Source organism: Syngnathus acus, chromosome 14, assembly GCF_901709675.1.
Source record: "Syngnathus acus chromosome 14, fSynAcu1.2, whole genome shotgun sequence".
In the NCBI taxonomy this organism is placed as follows: domain Eukaryota; kingdom Metazoa; phylum Chordata; class Actinopteri; order Syngnathiformes; family Syngnathidae; genus Syngnathus; species Syngnathus acus.
Genome location: NC_051099.1, coordinates 8443575 through 8461721, shown reverse-complemented (window position 1 = coordinate 8461721; position 18147 = coordinate 8443575). Strand labels below are relative to the sequence as shown.

At 40.1% G+C, this 18147-nt stretch overlaps 1 protein-coding gene across 3 annotated transcripts in view; it reads left to right on the top strand.

The window, feature by feature from the left end:
* Positions 1-18147, top strand: part of LOC119133517 (seizure protein 6 homolog) — a 54293-nt gene that overhangs the window by 24828 nt on the left and 11318 nt on the right. For all 3 annotated transcript variants that reach the window (XR_005100148.1, XM_037269451.1, XM_037269452.1), the window contains exons 2-4: positions 6829-7542; positions 7969-8090; positions 14951-15143. Coding sequence is in view for 2 of the 3 variants with exons in the window: in XM_037269451.1 (XP_037125346.1) it covers positions 6829-7542; positions 7969-8090; positions 14951-15143 (1029 nt within the window). In the remaining variant the exon portion in view is untranslated. The remainder of the gene's footprint in view (positions 1-6828; positions 7543-7968; positions 8091-14950; positions 15144-18147) is intronic.

The following is an 18147-nucleotide window of genomic DNA, read 5'->3' as shown; positions in this document are numbered from 1 at the left end:
CTTTGAAAGCAGAAGTTTTTGGGTCATGTTTGTTGAACCAGCCAGAAGCAAAATGATAAACACTGATAAGCATTTTAATTATCATAACTTGACATCATCATGTGTAAATTGCATAATGCAAACTTAGAGAGGAGTTTTAGTTGGTGCTACTTTTGCAACTTTTGCAATAGGCAGAGAAATAGGACGCTCTCCTCAAAATACAACATACATCACCCGATGTCACACTTATTTACCATACATGTCATTCGTACAACACTGTAAATTTATACATCACATGTGTATGCATATGAAAATATATGTATATGTCTAAATATACATACATCCAAGTATACTTACTTTTACTTTGTACACTATATACAAATATACATACGTATACACACACACACACACACACACACACATACTATATATATTAAGATTAAAGATTAAAGTCCCAATGATCGTCACACACACATCTGGGCGTGGTGAAATTTGTCCTCTGCATTTAACCCATCCCCATGTGATTTTAATCCATCCCTTGGGGGAGAGGGGAGCAGTGAGCAGCAGCGGTGCCGCGCTCGGGAATCATTTGGTGATCTATATATATATATATATATATATATATACTATATATATACGTATATATATATATACACGTAAACAGACACATAGTATATACATACGTATACACACATACGTACAGATACACAAACACACACACATACGTATACACACATATACATACACGCACACACACACACATACACACACACTCGTATACACACACATATACGTAGTATATACCTATTCACACACATAAGAGATATGATGCTGAAATAAAACTACTTGCTTGTCATAAACAAACAGATGCAGATGTGAATAATAGCTTTGATAGATCCTGAGCAAAGATTACAAGAGTGAGTTTTTGTGTGGGTTGTCTGACCACCTGCTGATTATAAAGCAATCGAGTAGAAATGTTGCGGTGCAAAAAAAGGCAAAAGATGAAAAGAGTAACTCACTGTCGTGTTGTTTATTTCCTGAATATAATGTGATGTGATATTGTCTGTTGCTTTTAGTTTATCCCAGATGGTATATAATTGGTCACCACAGGGAAATTACATCTCTGTCCTACAATCTGCATGTCCATGATGTAAAGTTATTATGCTGGCCCATTGCCGGAATTTGACGAATCCGCTACTGTATCTTATTTTGTATGTTTAAAAACGCCTTTGCCGGCGCTACGTGATTAAGCTCAGTGCACATTTTATTGCCCTGCAGCTGCAGTTTTTTTTGGCGTCAGTTTAATATACACAAGCGACTCCGGAGGGACAAATATGTCAAATGCCTTGTTGACGCAAAAGGACAGAGCATACAAAAATGATACATTTTGCCTTGAAATCATTTGACTTTCACTGCAGAGCTTAGTTACACATTTGGGATGTTTGGGATTGATCCACTTGATATCTCCAGAGTTGAACTTTGCTCTAAACCATTCTTTCCTCTTGCTGTTGCCGCTGTGTTCCAACAAAGGGGATGAGTCTGTTTCATCAATCAATGTATGCATCTACAAAAGAATAGAAAGCACGTTTGACTTGACTAGGCAAGGGGAAAATACATGTTTTAATCAAGACTATGGAGCCTTCTCCACTCTAAAAAAGCCACGTATGCTTCAGAGTGCCACAGGGAGCAGCATCATATATCACTGTCAGCGTTCTTATTTGTCTCCCCGTGCCTCCCCGTAGGCAGCTTATGTTCTGCTTTACAGGGTTGATGTTTTCAGACTTGTGCGCGCGGGCACTCACCTGTATCTGCTCTCTGACACCCCGCTGACAAAACAAACAAAAGCCATTTCAAAATTACACACAGCCAGCATATAGTCTGTAAATGTCTTGCATTGAGTCCATTTCCGTTTCATCATTTCGTCTCCTTTGGTTCTAGTTGTAAGACTGGTATTGAAATACTGGATGTTTGGATGGAATTCATTTCAGACCGAGGCAAAGTGCTGTGGTAGTTGATGAGGAACATTCCACCGGTGAACAGGGTCATTGTCTTAAAAAAGGAAAAGAAAAACTGTCACTAAGGACCATTTTTGCATTTTCTACTTTACTTAATACTCAACAATGGAGAAATGCAAGAAAATATGCAGGTTTTGAATAGAAATTTCTAAGTTCTATGTAATTGTTATTTTAAAAAAAAGCATATGGGATTTTAAATATATCACATTACAGAACTGTAATCCATTTTAAAGTTGCGAGTCCTGTTTCACCCCGAGCTAGCTCTTCTTAATTGACTCCAGCATGGAGTAAATGGGAAGAAAATGAAAAGATAAATTACAATAATGGAAGGAAATGAAGTGTGTAAGAGACATTTTCTCCCAGTATGTTCTCAAATACGCAGCATTGGTAAATTGAATCACAAGAATAATTCTTCTATGTAAGACGTGGGATACACAAAGCCACAAGATGAACTCTCATTGGTTCACTTGGGCATAAAGATAAGCTAAATATGCATGAAAGAATTTGGATGGAATTGCAATATTAACAATTCAACCTAATTTAAACCTACACTGATGTTTTCTTGCTCCAGTGTGCATGCTGAATGGCCCATTTACATTTTGTTGCTCCACGATGTCTCTAATGCAAATAAGGTTTCCGTGTAGCTCTGTTTTTGTTCCACTCTGGGTTAAGGTCAGGTCTTATGAGCTTTTCTTAAGACATAGTTTGTTTGGAGCCTGAAGGACAAATCTTATTGAACCGGAACATAATAAATGACAGTGAAATGTTATGGTTCCGCTCGATGAAGTCAAAGGGCAAAAGGAGAAAAGGAGTTCATCTTATTATGCTATTTTCACAAATCAACAGCCTGATATTGAATATTACTCAATATAATGCTTTCAAAATGAGATTATTATGCGAGTTCACCTGGGCAAAGCGCTACTCTAAATAGCCTTCAGTTGCCAATTCAGTTATCCTTCACTTGTATTACTTATTTTATGAAAAAAAAAAGCCAGCTTGTTCTCCCAGCCAGCACTCACTTAATTGAATTTTGTACATTTTCCTCCCGACACTTTATTTATTTCCACTTCCGTGCACCTGTGACACCCAGAAGCCTAATTAAATTATCAATTCATTAAGTCGACTAATGGAATCATTTATCAGATTCAGCTCATTATGTCCTGTCGTCTTTCTTTATCGCTCTAGTCCAAACAAATGCTACAGGTATGGAGTACATGTCAAAGTGAGGACATTTTCATTTCCCGATGTAAACCTGCACTGAGGATCCAGGGAGGCACGCTGTCAGTTTCTGAATGATGCGCGTGGAAGCTGTCGATTGATTTGCTTGTCTGGAGGCTCTGTGTAAAAATAAGGAAATAAAGCCCCTGGATATAAAGGAGATTGATGTCAATCAGCAGCGTGCCTCAAGTGTGGCTTGTCCCATCTTATTAACGCACTCTCCATGCACTGAGTGTTCTCTGATGACTCCATTGATATGCAACTGAAGAGAGAAGCTTGTCTCTTGCCATCTTAAGGAGGAGTCCCTTGTGATTGCTCACTCTGTTGCAGCAGTTGGCGAAGACAGCCCGATAGATTGTCATGGATACGTGTAAAAGTCACAGCTTCCTCTTCCAGTATTAAGGCCACTTATAATTAAGATAACTAGTTTTTTTTTTTTTTCACGTTAAGGTAATTACGGCACAATTTCTTGAATCCGATCATAGATTCATATTTTGATCGGTTGCAGTGTTTTACTCGTTTTGCTTCTACTACTAGCTTTCAGGAATAACAGAATTGCAAATACTGAGAATACAGAGAAATGCACGATAAAGACGCTTTGTTCGGAAATTTTGGAATAAGTGTTTTCATGAGTGTCGATCGGATTATCAATCGACATAAACCACCTCCTCGCATTCAAAATGCAATCTTGATCAGGTCAAAATATAGGGCAAAATAAGGCATTTTTACTCCGATTATGTTTTTAATCCGAATAAATATGTCCGTTTAAACGTACCCACTGTGCCACAGTCTTATCAGTCCCGCTCTTAACAAGCCATAATTCTTCTCACGTCTCTGTTCTCCTCTTCTTCGCCCACGTTTACCCGTGAGACCCAATAAAACTAAAAATGAATTCTAAATGAGAAACTTGGTTCCACACCTAAATTCCCCCATGGACAGTAAATTGCATCCTCGTGTATTTGTGCCACTAGTCTAAAAAGAAACACTAACCAGTACCGTAATCTCATTCTGTCATAGCACTCACCACCTTTAATTTATGAATACGCTCTAATTAACAAGCCTTCGTGTCACGTGACTTAATGCAGTTACACACATAACCTCTTAAGTCTTTCAGCTCAGGAATCTACTTTTAGCCATGGCGGCTCTACTGCAGCAAATGAGCACACAGCTGTGAGTTGACATCATCCTCAATAATGTCTGCACTTATGCAGAGCTTCACATTCTGGAACATGAGCAGTTAAAATCATGTGTTTTTTTTATCCAAGTTAGCCAAAAGAAAACATCAATCATCCCTTTGGTTTTTTTTTTTGTGGTCATTGATCACTGGATCGTTAAATACAGTATGATGGCGATACGCCCATCTTGTGAAGCTGACAGAGCCCATGAAGATCACCTTGTTCTAACACTCCAATGCTTAAACCGGCATATTACAGTACATCTACACTTGATTGGAGTCCTTCAAGCGTAATGAATTTAAATTGGCTAGCAATAGAGTGAGATGTTCCATCTATGGATTGAACAGAGGGGCCCTTCTGTGCTTTGGATCCAGTCATCTTTGCCAAAATACAGAGTAGCAATTGTAGTACAATGACAATAAAGGCATTCTATTTTATTCTATTGTAATATTCATATTCTATTCAATATTGACGCGTAGATTACCTTAAAACAAGACCCTACACGCGCATGAACATTTACAGTACAAAAGTAAAAGAATAAAAGAAGATTCCAACTCTTACCGAAGGAAACTTCTGCAAACATCCAATTAGGCTTGAGAGAACATTGTGGTAGCACAGTAATCACCACAGTGGGGTCTCCAACCTGTACACATTGATTTTGTATTGATCTTTGTGTGAGAAACTCTGCTTTAACCTAGTTCCCCACTCCATCTTTCCACACCACTCGATATTCCGACTGCTGGGAGCCAGTAGGATGGTCAAACGCTTAACAAACAGAGATTTTGAGGGGCCAAAGATAAGAAGCAGGACCATCACCATCATTGCAAGGTGTTGCAAAACTTTCGCATTATAGTGTGTACTTCAACAGCGCAACTACACTTCTTGGTGAGCCTTGAGAGAAAACACCTCTTCTCTCCTGCTCAAGTCTATAAAATGACATGTCAGACCAGATGACTCAATTCTACTTCATAAGCCAAATCATATGTTCACATAAAATCACTCATCTCCCAGCACTAATGTTTTCACTGTAACATGGCTGTGCAAAAATGAAAGTTTCCCAAGCCTTTTTGGTGATCCATTTTGTATCAGCAAAGTGATGTGTGGCATTTAAATGCAAAGTTGATTTTTCGAGCCTTCAGAAGATCAATAATGCGCCAGTCATATTTCCACAGCAAATGTTTGCTTGCAGACAAACTCAAGCATCCATTTGCATGGAAAGCACATGCCGTTTCAGTGTGACCGTGCATAAAAAACTGTTCTGATGGTAAACTGACCTCCAGACTTAGTTGTTGTTTATTTTACATAAAACCGTAATTCCCACAGCTTCTTTTGATGCATATTATATTTGCTCCCCCTTCACGAGAAGAAGTAGATTGAAAACCTGCCACTATAATGTGTGCTGTTGACTAACAAGCAGCTATTAGATCCATTTGAACTTTGTAATAACTGTTGGTTTGTGCCTGCCAAAAATTTTGAAGGCATGGATTTTGCAGGGTTTGGCAACTCCAAAATCCATTAGTCCTAACTCCTCAGACAAACAATGTTGGAGACAAAAAGACCCAATCTAATTATGTGGTATGAGCTGCCACTTAACCGTGTGTGATTACACCGTACGCGGATCTAGTCGTCACCTTAACAGATGTAGGTCAAATGTTCAACAATAATCCTATCAGGTTGTTTACTTCTCCACTGTGAAGCAACTTCATTTATTTATCAAATTGTTTGAATTAAACATTAGTTGGCTACATACTTCTGATGTTGGTAATTATTTTCTGACTTAACTGTTTCATTAAATGGAGAATTTGTCACTGGGAAAAAAAATGCCAGGAGACTTCAAGTACCTGAAAAGGAGATTCTTTTATTCGGCACCACATCACACGCCACAAGATTGTTGTTATGATTCTAAGCAGTGGTTATGTTTTCATTTGATTAATTCCAGTTCCAACAGTAGTCGCATTTGTGATGCATTCAAAAGCTTTGAGAAGTAACATTTTTGGCTGAACATCCAGGAGACGCATGCCACAACCAAATGACACAAATATTTCCGTGTCACGTCACATAGTTGTGTGGCAACCTAAAGGCTGTTTGAATGTCAAACTACTGCTTGACAGCCATGCATCTCTTCTGAGGTACAATGCGAAGTCAGTGGGAGGAAGGCAAAAACTGCCTTTTTTCTCACCAGACAAAGCTTGTCGCCTTGTAAAAAACAATCTATGACAACAAGAGAGCAAGAATAATGTCCTCTGCCATGTTCCTTTGTTTACTGTGTCACATCCCACTTGATTCATGGGTTGGTTACAGTGTGGCGCTGGTATGATGTCGTACTGAAATAACTAACACAGCTACTGCCAAACTGCAAACGTGCATACACACAGGAAGAGAGATGTGCTGAATGTAATCTTGGAATATTTGTTCAAAAGCATTACTGTCTTTTCTTTTAGCTCCAAATGATGGTGATGGTACCCTGAACAGGGGACACGTCACATACCCGTCAACAGAAGACACGGAGAGCGAGGTTCACTGGGTTACCACCGCTTTGCCGATCAACAGCCCCGACCACCGGCCTGTTCTCAAAGGCTTGATGCTTCATGAGCACCTTCTCTTGCGGGATTTTGAGGGAGACCAGCATTTTTTCAGCAGCGACGCTTCCATGTCGGCGTATCAGACCCGAGCAGCCTCAGATGTAGCGCACCCTGTCACTCAAGTGGTTCCCCACGAGGATGCTCCAGCTTTCTCAGACGTTGCCTCGACCGCAACTGCAGCTGCCACCTCGCCGCTTACCACATTCTCCCCGACAACACCCAGACCTCTGATGCCGCTCCTTCAGAAGTCTTCAGAAGAAAAAAAGGAAGGAGACAAGCTCCGGCCAACCACACACTCCCTCACAACACAAGTGACACCAAATATTGACAACATGCCAGCTGCTTCCTCATCATCGCAGCGAGATCAACCTCCGCCTCTGAGGGCTTTTTCTTCCGAATCCAACTTTGCACCATCCACCATGAGGATGGAGAAAGGCCAGGCGAAGGAAACACCCAAAAACAAAAACGGTCCCAATCAGCCCACCCCAAACCTATCTTCATCTCGAACAGAACACGTTGCCACGTCAACCTCTGTGATCACCACCACAACCATCACCACGCTGCAAACATCTGGTGAGTATGTTCCTAATTCCTTCAATTTTTAATTCCATAGATTAATTGTTTGCAAAAAACAGTACGGTTATCAAATGACGGTGACAGACATGTCACAATACCCTAAACCCCAGAGGATATTCAAAATTTGGAGTATCTCCCCGGAATGATTTAACACATCTCCGAGGGGGGAAAAAATTAAGTCGAAGATCTCAGCAACCTTTGTTAATTTTCCACAATGCACATAGCTACTCATCTCTCCACTAGGAATACCAGAGTCGCTCATGTGTCAAAGACAATCTGATTTGTCCCTGCCGTAGCCAGAGAACCGATCCTTAGAGATAGTTTACGGGTTACACCGGCCACAGAGACTACAGGTGGGCTGTCAGTAAGAGTCAGTGGAGTGAAGGAAAAGGAAATCACACGTCTTTTTGCTGTCTCCCACAGAGCCGTGCGGCCTAAATTTCACTGACCCTGAGGGCAACATTGAAATCCTGCAGCAGCTTGACACTGCGATGGAGTGCAACTACTTGATTACTGTCTACCTGGGGTATGGCATCGAGGTTCAGGTCAGTGCTCGAGACCCCGCGCCATTCTTCGTGGGCATCTGAAACAATACCGGGCTTTTGATTAAATGATTCTGCTGTGTAAATATCTTTTGGCCTCCCTGAAGTAGGTCTGCACCAGACTTTGATCCTTGCCTTGGGGGGTCGAAGTGATCTTAGAGGCTCCGCAAAAAAACTTTTTTTTTTTTTGAACCAGCCCACTCATGCATATTTATGCTTTTACCTGAGCCAACTTTTGTAAATTATAAGAAAACATGACATTACACAACACTCCTAATAGTGGAGAGGACCTCCAATCCAATTATTATAGCTATCACTTTGTCACCACAAGTGACCCCTTTTATTTACAGGTGGCTTGATATTGTTGCATATTATAAATGATATGAGACCGCAATGGCTCTAATGTGCTTCATAAGCAGTAATGTTTGTTATATAAAACACTCAAGTGCAAAAAGGGTGCATGGGTTAATCCAGTAAAGAGCTATGACATATTTGGTGTTAGAATATTTTCCGCCACTCTTGTGTGGGTTGATGGAGATAGACAGGCAGGAAATTGCTTGAGTGTGTGGGAGGACAGGGACAGTCTCAGGTTGAATGTTTGCGTGAAAAGTCTTTTTATAAAAGGTTATAAGAATTAATTTTCAGTGTGTGTGTTGCCTGGCATTTGCAATTCCTCAAACAGCTAATTTAGCGCAGGAGACTTTAAAGTATATGGGAGCTTTGTTTCCCTGCCTCTGGAGAGCTAAGATAAGTCTTGACTGAGTATACTCTTTCTGAAGAAAGTATTTTTTCCAAGAACCACATCGACTCTTACCTGCTCATATCCACACAGGCAAAGACTTGAGAACTTTTGATGTCATAGCTGTGAACCATCACAGACTTTCCAGTGCATTTGACAAAATATTCATTGGGTACTTTGAAGTCATCAACGCAAGAAAAGGAGTTTCCGTCCACCATACTGATGAGCTGATTAGGAAGGCTGAACTTTATAGGCCGGTGCATGACACAACGGATGAAAGTGAAGTCATGGTCTCCATTTCTTTCATTTTTTTTTTAAAGAGACAGTGAAGACAAGCATGTGTTTCACCCACTCATCAGCCGTCATCTCCTTCTGCCTGGAGGCAATCTAAGTCTCTTGGTATTCTTGTGGCAGGCTCAGACTCCAAATTTTCTCGTTATTGTTTTTTAGATTAGTGTCAAAACTTAGAGCAATTTGATTCTGTAACATTGTGTGTAATTATTGACGCAATTACATGACATTTAAGTCTTGTCCGTTATTTCATAAAATGGATTCCCCCATCACCACACACACACATACAAATTGATGTATTAGACACCGCAATTTCAATGCTCTTGATTCCCATTTGGAGATTTCCTCTTTTCATCATGTTGTGCAAAGTCATTTTGGTGATACTAATCTCCCTTTAATCACAGTATCCAATAAGAAAAGAGCAATGCCACGAACTGTCGGCGGAGCGAGTAAATTGATTGCTTCCACTTTCGTGATGAGTTTATTTGCCATTTTCTCCCAACTATCTCCCGAGGACTCAGTCACACGCTTCTGTGGGCGGAATCTGCACAACTCGGGAGACCTACTCTCATCAAGATTTCAATGTAACAGCAAATAAATCCGACTAGTTGAAATTGGCAAGATTTTATTGTAGAAAAATAAAATCATGCCATATTAGTAGAGAAGCATCTTGCTGCAAGAAAATGTTTTGGTAAGTCGTTACTGTTAGGAAGGGCAGTCATCAGTAAAACTGCATGATACAAGAGTGAAAGAGAAAATTATGCGAGCAATTAAGTGAAGGAATTTCAAGGGCAAGATTTTCATTAAATCTACGGTTCGGCATTAATTACAGCGATTCTTAATATACAAGTCAGATACATTTGAATACAGTGTGGATTTTCTTTAGGAATACATCTGGAAGGTCAAATTTGTTTTATATGTGACACTTGCGTGGGATCGTGAGTGCACCAATGTATCAAGATAATTTTCAGTCTGCCGCCGACTGTTGGATCTCTGTTCCCACAGCTCACAGCATTTAATGAATTTTCCCATCTGCTCTTATGACCACTTTGATTTTTGTCCAGAATAAAATACATACTACACTTTTGAAGGCTAACCTCATATCAACTAGAGCCGCAATAAATGACCAAAGAATTCATTTGATATGATTGACTTCTAATAAAGTTACATATTGATCAGTATGTATTATTTTTGCATCCTCACTGCTTTTCTGCAGTGCAACACATTTGAAATACAGGACGGATGGAGGTTTACAAGACTGTGAAAGTGGTATTAAATTCCTTGAAATCAGTTTTGGAGCTCGTCTAATATGACCACAGGAATCCCATCGATAAGATGCTTGTTAGCTTTTTGTTCGACATCTGTTTCATGCGGGTATTCTCTGCTTGCTTACAGTCTCTACCTTTCTCATTCTCAAGGTCCTTACATGTCTGTTTTCATGGAAGTCTGAATTCTCAGGGAAAAGAAGAATGTATTCTGTGGGAGGCTCGGAGAGTTTGATACATTTAAGGGGTTAGGAGTCCAGACGGGCAATTTCTCCCAGTGCCACAAAGCATGATTGGAGGAGTGTTTCCATTTTCTGACAGGCTTAAGGCAGCGGCATTCAAGAAAATGGTGGGGATAGATTTTGTGTTCAATACTGTGAATCCCATTTCTCCTCCAGTTCTTTTCTTGTTTCCCATTTCCATACTAATGCCACAGTTTTTCTTCTTGTCCGGCTATTTCAATGGCTCAATCAGCATCAGTTCTACGGGAAAGCTTTCAACCCTTAATAGTCTTGGCTCCTTCGGCCTTTGAATTAAATATGTAATCTCCACTTTGACTTGGCCCATCAGCATCAAACATGCATGTTGTTTTGACTCAGCACTTTCAACCAATGCATTAATGAATAAACGGGACTTGAATGTTATAGAATATGATTCAAGGTAGCATTTTTTTTCTTCAGCAAGTTTCACCTTTTCATATTTATTGCAATCAATTGCAGTGAATCCAAAAAGACAAAACACATCTGCAAAGACAACTCATAGAATACAGTATTTTTCATAAAAAGTGTTAATTATGTCCACACTATGAGTGTGTTGTGTATTCAAAATGTAAAACACCTCAGATTTACATCCACAATCTAATACTTTTCATCGGGCAACAAAGATTCTAAAGTAAATGGAGCGGGCCTTGGGAAATTACGTGGATTACCGTCTTGTCTTTTAAAAAAACAATTGACTCGGGGCTTGTCATATGTTTACAGCTAACCCTTTTGGAGGTATAACAATTGTTTGTCGATGCTACCACGGTGACCACGCTCTTCTGACTCCGATCAATAGTCATTTTAATAAGCAGCACTAACACTTGACACGCAGCCTCTTCACAGATCAGGGTGAATTGCCATATCGATTCGACTACTCTTACTTTAAATTCAGTGGATTTTTTTCCAAAGAGAAGAAAAAAAAAAATGACCATGACGTTGACCTAGCTGCTTGAGCATAACTGATGAGGCAGATAATTACTTTTTTTCTTCGAGTTAATTGAACACAAAGCACACTCATCACGTCAATGGGGCAACACTGAATACATAAATGTGTGTGCTTTATCTTTATCCCGAAATTCGTACACAACAGATTTGTCCGTGAGAAGCTGAGACTTTGTAAGAGAGGCAACAATTGCTTTCTTTAATCTAGTTAGGAAGGAGATAGGGTCGTAGAAGGATGCCTCCTTCGTGTTGTGCCTTTTGGGAGTGAGACAGGACATAAAGACTGGCTTGATCCTGATGAGCTTTTTAGGGTGTCAGAGCTTTGCTGAGATGAGTTTTCATGAGGTCTAGCCATCTTGAGAGGAATGCTTTTCAGGTGACACTAATTGCCGCTGCACCCATCAAACTGTCATAAATGGAGAAGGCTATGCCCGGCACAGAGGTTGTGTTCTCTCAAACAAACAGTGTCATCATTGAAAAAAAAAAAAAAAGAGAGAGTAAAGATGCATGCTTGAAAATCCAAAAAAGTAATCTGCCAGGCAAGAATTGAAAGCTATGGAAAAGTGCACATCGCTCTAAATAAACTCAAATGTCAAGCCTTGAGAGGCATTGGATAAAGTGGGGATGATGTAAGAAGCTCATCTCATGAATAAGATTGATGCAAGGTTGGCTTCGGTCTTTTTGTTTTCACAAGATGGTTGTTAACTCAATGTATCACTTCCAACCAGGAGGAACAGAGTGACTTATACTCCCTATCCCTAAAACTGTTCTGGTTGGTCGGCGCAACCTAGAACAAGCATTGACATAATTTATAGACGTAATAATTTTTTTTTTAAAAATGACACATGAGAAAAAAAATATCAACAACAACACGGGTAGCACTGTTCTGTTAACACTGGAAGCTAAAAACAAAAAAACAGAAAAAATTGGACTATCTTATTTGAGATGACGGTAACTACATGATTTGGGTGTTTTGCCACAGGCAAATAATTATGTTGGCAAAAATGAGTTGAAACAAACAATTTATTGATGAATTCAGCCACAGCCTCCAGCATAGTCTCATTAGCACTCCGGTTTTGCCTGGTTGGTAAGGAGTCATTGTTTTAGACAGCCAACTACACAGGAAATGGTTTTGGCTTATTTGTATGGAGACGAGTGTTGGATTGAGATAATGTTTTTCACATAGCGAGCAGCGGAATGAGTCTGCTTTTTCAATTAATTTATCAAGACGTGCACAAAACACCACCTGGAGGTGGCTTATTCACCCCATGATGGAGAAATGAGCATGCAAAATAGAGGGCGATGAGGCAGGTACCCTCCATGAACGCTTCAGTGTATCGGTCAGTGGGTTTCATCACCGTAATGAGGTCTCTGCAGCTGGTGAGTCCAAAAGCTGTTGATTTATCAACACCCCCTTCTCCCCAACCCCAGCTGCAGGGTCATTTAATTTCCATGTATAGTGGGATGAGTTTGATTATACGCTCCTCCTTTCAGCATCGGCGATGGCTCCTGTGAGTCACTGTAAATGTTCATTATGGAGCCACAGCAGATGTTTTCAACAATAAATTATCGCTATGAGTCAGCCTTTGTGAAAATTTAATTCATAGAGTGTTTACTTACAGATTACACCTTATCTGCTAACGTGTTAAACAAACCGTGAGGTATTCTTGCTATCCATTAGATTTTTTTTTAAAGTGCTCATGCATCTCGTGTGGCAAAGTGCTCATCATTAACTAATGTACTGCAGATAGTTGTGTGTGGACCATCTCTGGTAATTAAAGTAAAAGCCCCGATAGTAGACTATCAACAATATAATATCTGTAAAAGCTTGTTGCAGTCAAAACAACATAATTTATATGCGCAAAATGTATTCAAGCACTTGCTTATATGAGCGAAATGTCTCTGCTGGCTCGCTTTGTCATAAATTAGCAAAGCATTATTATGGATTGACATTATCATTGAACAAAATAGAACGTGGGTGTGATTAACAAGGAACAGCTAAATTGCTGCCAGACCACATCCCATTGATTAAATGGCACATATACATAATGTACATAATGTACATCATGTAATGAAGCACTTTCTTATTTTTCCCCAAATACGTAATATCAGTAGCACAGTGATAACTTGCGAATTTAATTTGTTCCGTGACCACATATCACATACATTGTCCCCATCAATGCCCCAAACCCTACCAATAGTAGAAGTCTGGACGAAAATGTGCAAGATCACATGAATTCACATGCTCACACACACCAATGAGCCAGTAAGAGAATGGACAGGTGAGCAAGAGAGGTGTCCCTCCGGGCATTTGGCTGCAGTACGGATGAATTTAAGGCGGTGTGATGTCTCTCGACATGGCCAATGAGTCATAATTGAGGCAGGACAGCTGTTGCCGGCTGCAGTGACAGGTCCCGGGGAAGGTGACGGATGACAGGGCCCTTGGGGGGCTCAGTCCAAATGTTCTATGCTGGCCGCATCCCCCTGTGTCCTTCAGAAGCTTCCCTTGTCTGTGTAAACCAAGCTCAGCTCTGGACTAGGGTATGAAAGGACATAGATATCAGGATAAAAGTTTTGACCACATCGAACACCACTATGCAGTAAGATGTTTGGAATTTCCATTGCATATAATGGCTTGACAGTATATCATGATAATTCCATCAATGTTGTCATATTGCATTTGTATATTGATGAGTAATCAGGCTGTGGCGATTATGGAATACAAATCACTACGTTCATATCAATCCCACCAAAATTTCAAAACAATACGGTCCATTATAAGGCTGAAAATAACTGTTGTATACTATTAAGTCACTGTAACTTAGTTTCTTTTGTAAATTGAAAAAATAAGGTGTGCACAGCGGTGTCATGGTGGCCTGTGATAAAAATCAAATCAATCAAAGTCTGATGTCATGGATAATTCCAGAAGAAGTCACCTCCAAACTCAAGTCTCCAAGAGTCCATTAGCCTGCCTGTGCTTATTGTCAGCCCCCATCAGCTCGAGTGAACGTTTGTCAACGTGAGCACATTTATTTTGTGGTCGATGCTTCTGCACGGTATGCGCACACTGCCCACAGTCTCGGGGCTTTCTGACTGTCTCAACTAAAACTCGGGCATATTTATCTCTTGGCAGGCAACATATTTTCAGCTCGGTAGCATACCTGAGCTCACAATGAATCCGTTGGCTTGTTGTGAATTCTTCTGATAGATGGCACAGCTGTGTTTTAAAATTGAAGCAAGGTTTTTTTGATACGGAAGAACATACATGGGATGGAACAAATAATTAAATTGCTGAAATAAAGAAGCAAATAAGACAAAACAATGAGAATTGTACAACAAAATGTGTGTGTTTGTGGTTTATTTTAGGTTCTAAATGCAAGTATGTCAGAGGGGGAGCAGGTGACCGTGGAGGACACGGGTGGCCGAGAAGCCTTCCTTCTTGCCAATGAGTCGGTCTTAATACGGGGTCTTGTGCTACGCAGTCGGAGCAACCAGATCTCCATCCGTTTCCGTAGCGACCAACAGCACAACTCAGGAGTCCTTCAGCTCCATTACCAAGGTGAGAAAAGGATGCATGATCTGATAACTGAGGAAATGTTCAATTGAACCAGACTATTAAGGTTTTTACATTTTTCTAAATTTTTTATTTTGTTTCTGAGTTACAGAGAATTGAATATAATAAACTATGACAAAGCATGCCACGGCCATAAAGAAGACACACTTGAATGGATATTACTCACTCACCTTTTAGAAAATGGATTCAATGTGACATCCTCAGTGGAAAATTAATCACTATTGAATTTTAAGTGTTGCTCCCAATAAATGTCAATGTGGTTTGAATATGCTAAAACTACATTGTATGATCCTTTAAATGTGCTTAAATAAGAACCAGTGAGCAGAAAAACCTGCTAGAATGAATCATTAGCAAGCACCGGCAGCATATATTATGAATCATAAATTTGTTTTCAGCTTGCCAAGGGTATGTGCTTGCGTGCGTGCTTGTGCAACATTGATCTTCCAACAATGTCTGTTTATCTTAGCAATCGTGCAAAGTGGCCGCCAATTACATGCCCCATCGAATTGAGTTGATGGTAGAGCTGGTCAACAAAACATTCATTCCACCACATTACGGCAACTCTTTCATCAGCTCCAAAATGAAAGGCATTGAACAAACATTGCCAGCGATGGGAAATAAATCAGCCCATCTCTGCTGGTTGTGCTCAGCTGCCCTGTGGTCAGGCCTGATGATAACATTGAGGGGGCAGTACAGATGCCATACGTCTTTGCAAATAACCATACAATAATCCCTCGCTACTTCGCGCTTCACTTATCGCGGCTTCGCTCTATCGCGGATTTTTTTCAAAACTTATATTGCGGATAGATTCAGTGCATCGCGGATTTTTTTTTTTTTTTTAATGTCTCACTCACACACACATTCACATCGTCATATGCAGAAATGAAGCACACAAGACAGGCAACGAAACAGGCAAGTGCACCCCTCCACCATCAGCGACATCCGGCATCACTTGGAGCTTGGAGTGCGCGGCTTTGTCCAATGGTAACATGTTGAGCTGTGTCTTTGCAACTGATTGGCTTAGCAGTTCTAACTACAATTTATCTCAGCCTCCCGCACTGTCTGTGTTAACATATCAGACTTGGGCTTCATCACGGAGGCTTTTTTTACTTTGAGACTTTAGTGAAAATGTTTACAAAAGTGTTTAAGTAGTTAGTTAGTAAATAAGAATGTCTCTGAAAGTCAGCTTGACTTTAAAGTGTTTGCAAAAGTGTTTAAAAATGCAAAAAAAAAGCATTTAATAAACAATAAAGTGTTTAAAACGACAATAAAGTTTAATAAAAGTCTTGTGCAGATATATTGTAACAATATATTTACTCTTTTATTTTCTTTATTTTCTTATTTATTTAAATGCATAAGAATATTTCTAAAAGTCGGTTTGACTTTAAAATGTTTACAAAAGTGTTTAAAAATACGTTTAAAAGTACATAAAAGTGTTTAAAAATGAAATAAAAGTTCATAAAATCCTTGTGAGGATATTGTAATAATGTATGTTCTCTACTTCGCGGATTTTCACCTATCGCGGGTGGGCGTGGAACCAATTAAACGAGGGATTACTGTACCATACAACATGCTACATTCAGTTTATATATAGTCCTCCATTTCTCTTGGCTCGAGTTTGGCCCGCAGGGGTGAATCTGAGTTTGAAACTTGTAGTTTTGTAACTCCATGGCACTGCTGTCTGTTTTTTTAACCTCCTTATAAGACCTCACAATGTGAATCAAGATTTCAACCCAGACTGACTTCATCGTTCTCTAGTCTGGGTGTGCCAACATTCGCACAGGTTCTAAGAAATAAGCCTCCTTTGACAAAGGGTTAATTGGAATCTGTTTTCAAATGTACAATAAAAATAGTCAAATAAAGGCTCAGCTTAACTTGAGTTAATACAACAAAGTATTTCTTTATTTCACACCACTGCATACAGTGGAGGCGTTAAGAAGGGCAAGGCTATGTCCCTTTGTGAACATTTGAATGAAAGCACACACACAGAAATGACTTTTTTCTTATTATTGTTAAGCCTATTCCTTTTTTTTCCTCAGTGCACCACATGAATCTTGTGGTAAGTTTATCGGTAGAATGTCTTGTTGGTTTGAATTAGGATCGTTCAACCTTGGCAGAGGGCGGCGCTCTCGTGAGTACAATTCTACTCTAAACTTAAATCAAACCTAGCCACATGAAAGAAAACTGCACTGAGTTGATTTTAAACGGGGCGGGCGCACACAGCAGATATTTCAATTTGTGTTGGTCTCTCCACCAAGCCTCAGCGACACCTTGTCTTTTATAATGGGCTGTGAGAAATGTGATTGGACAAGCATGGAACGAGCGGGCGGATGGAGTTGTGGAGGCTTGGTCTCAGCTCGGAGTAATTAATATCTGCCGCCGCATCAGCGCCGCCTGCGACTGATGGATGCTTCTATAACATTATTGTAGTGAGTTTCTACCACTTAGACAATATAAATCAAATAAAAAAAAACGGTATGATGGGTTTTCATGATAACACCTAGAGTATTGTACCCATGCACCCACTGCTTGGACCCCCCAGGCAAAGATTGATTCCATTTTCTTGTGGGATGAAGGCTAACCTTTCATGAGCGTGATCTGAGTCCATGACCTCCCGTTAAAACAATCAGTCACTTAAAAACGTAAGCCATGCATGTTTCTTGTGGCCTAACGCTTCCACCGGCTAATCTTTCAGGCAGCCCGTGCGCTACTGCTATTATTTGTTATAGCTAAATAATCAGACTTTATGGCCCGGCATCTAGTGGAATGGAAGCAGCACCACGTTTAATACTTTTGGAATTGGCTCTACAAGTTTTGCCCCGCGGCTCTTCCACTGCACGCTCAATAGGGATGTAAATGCTTCTAAGATAATAGCAATAACTAGCTTCATTGGAGCTCGTGATAAACGACGAATTGAATGGATGACCCAAGGGCAGTGCGCCTCGTCCCTGTGGCTTGACGATTTGCTGTCGGGCTGGAGGGGCGGGTG